The sequence below is a fragment of the Perca flavescens genome, unplaced genomic scaffold (assembly GCF_004354835.1).
Source record: "Perca flavescens isolate YP-PL-M2 unplaced genomic scaffold, PFLA_1.0 EPR50_1.1_unplaced_scaf_34, whole genome shotgun sequence".
Classification (NCBI taxonomy): Eukaryota; Metazoa; Chordata; class Actinopteri; order Perciformes; family Percidae; genus Perca; species Perca flavescens.
In genome coordinates, this window is record NW_021166685.1 from 30,001 (window position 1) to 32,500 (window position 2,500).

The window sequence follows — 2,500 nt, forward strand, 5'->3', positions numbered from 1 at the left end:
CTACTACAGGCCCTCAGAGTTACTACATATACTACTACATCTACTACAGGCCCTCAGAGGTACTGCATATACTACTACATCTACTACAGGCCCTCAGAGTTACTACATATAATACTACATGCCTACTGAGGTACTGCATATACTACTACAGGCCCTCAGAGGTACTGCATATACTACTACAGGCCTACTGAGGTACTAGTACTGCAGTGAGGGTTAATTCATCAGTTTATTATAACACTGACAATTATAACTAGAAAATGCATTTCCTGCAGAAAATGCGTGGGTATGCTGAATAGCTGAATTGCTAAAGCTAACTGGATGAATAGCTGAAATCTGTAAGAAGAGTAGTTGTGAGAATAGTTGAAAAAGTGGAAATCGGTTTAATAAGTATGAATTTCATTAAAAAGTTGAAGCTAAACTGAACTGTTGACTTTAAAAGTTGAATAATGACAAAAGATGTAGAACATTGTGAGGTCTGAGTATATGTTCTAACTGATAATGACTCACATATGCAGAAATATGAAACAAATTGTATGAAAAATCTTAAAGCCCAAATGCATTGCACCGCACTGCTGAAAAATCTGTAAAATTGTCAGAGATGGAAGCTAAACTGCATTATCTAAAGGAAGAGCTAAAATACATTGTAAGAAAAGCTGGAAGCTGAACTGTAATACTGTCAAAGATGAAAGTTGAAATGAATGAGAGTGTGATGACATCTCTTTGATCTGTTAACAATCGCAGCTGCTCTTAATATGTATATATAGCATATTATATATATATATATATATATATATATATATATATATATATATATATATATATATATATATATATATATATATATATATATCAACATATCACCTGTAGCTGCAGCTATTCAGAGACACAGAGCGAGCTCTCAAATAAAGGCTCAGACAGCCAAAACGATAACTGCCATCAGTCAAATGACGTCATCCTGAGCACCACAAGGCCTTTATGAACGTATCGGTATAACATTTATGTGAATAAACTTAACAATGTGGGCATATCCGCAATTTAAAAAAGTGGTTCGGGTTAGATGACTATGACATCATCCACTCTAGCCAGCGCAATACACACTCTGTTTAATCGATACAATTTTCTGAAACGGTCACTGAACTTAAACAGCTTTTTCACAAAAACTGTAAAATATATCAAACTGAAAAGTAATAGCCGGATAGCTGAATATTTTGTGAACATTATAAAGTTTGTTTGGCGTCTGTAGGTGAAAGTATGAAGGAGCTGAACATTTTGGGAGCGGAACAAGATTTTAAGGAGTTGAAGCCTGCTCTCATTGACTTCAATGTTAAAAAAAGTGTTAAAAGCTTAATATTTTAAAAAGTATAAATAGTAGAAAAAAAATTGAAGAAGTCCCATCATTAGCTGAAAGAGGTGAACATTTTAAAAGTTGAATGGTTTAAATAGCTGAAAGTATGCAGTTACGGAGAGCCAAAAAACGTACGGAATAATAAAAAAAGAACCGAATAACAATAGTTGGAATTCAGCATTCCAACTATTGTATATATACCTTAACTAATCTGTGTGTGTGTGTGTGTGTGTGTGTCTCTGTGTGTGTGTGTGTGTGTGTGTCTCTGTGTGTGTGTGTGTGTGTGTGTGTGTGTGTGTCTCTGTGTGTGTGTGTGTGTGTGTGTGTGTGTGTGTGTGTAGGTGTCTCCATACTCTGACTCTCCCTGTGTGGACTGTGATTGTGATCTGAGAGGATCTGAGTCTTCAGTCTGCAGCAGAGACGACACACAGCCAGGTTCATTATTCATAACTGTTAATTATTCATAACCGTTTGGATTATTTCCTCTGTTGAGTCAGATCTTGCAGCGATAAAGTCTAACTAACTGTCTGCCTGCCTGTCTGCCTGTCTCTCTGTCTGTCTGTTTCTCTGCCTGCCTGTCTCTCTGTCTGTCTGCCTGCCTGTCTGTCTCTCTAGGGGTGTCTGCAGGCCAGTGTGTGTGTAGAGAAGGCTTCTCAGGTCTGCGGTGTGAGCGCTGTGCGTTTGGCTACAGAGACTTCCCTCTGTGTTCCCGCTGTGAGTGCAGCCTGTCAGGCAGCATCAACACTGACCCCTGCAGCACCTGCACCTGCAAGGTAACACACACTGACATCACACTGGGACATCCCACTGGGACATCACACTGGGACATCACACTGCGACATCACACTGGGACATCACACTGGGACATCCCACTGGGACATCACACTGTGACATCACACTGGGACATCACACTGGGACATCCCACTGGGACATCCCACTGGGACATCACACTGGGACATCCCACTGGGACATCCCACTGGGACATCACACTGGGACATCACACTGGGACATCCCACTGGGACATCACACTGCGACATCACACTGGGACATCACACTGGGACATCCCACTGGGACATCACACTGCGACATCACACTGGGACATCCCACTGGGACATCCCACTGGGACATCACACTGGGACATCACACTGGGACATC

At 40.9% G+C, this 2,500-nt stretch overlaps 1 protein-coding gene across 1 annotated transcript in view; it reads left to right on the forward strand.

The window, feature by feature from the left end:
- LOC114551694 (laminin subunit alpha-1-like) overlaps positions 1–2,500 on the forward strand; it is a gene marked incomplete at its 3' end in the record, with an annotated part of 64,459 nt that overhangs the window by 19,099 nt on the left and 42,860 nt on the right. Inside the window, 2 exon segments of the mRNA XM_028572662.1 lie at positions 1,687–1,780; positions 1,961–2,118. Of these exon segments, the coding sequence (XP_028428463.1) occupies positions 1,687–1,780; positions 1,961–2,118 (252 nt within the window).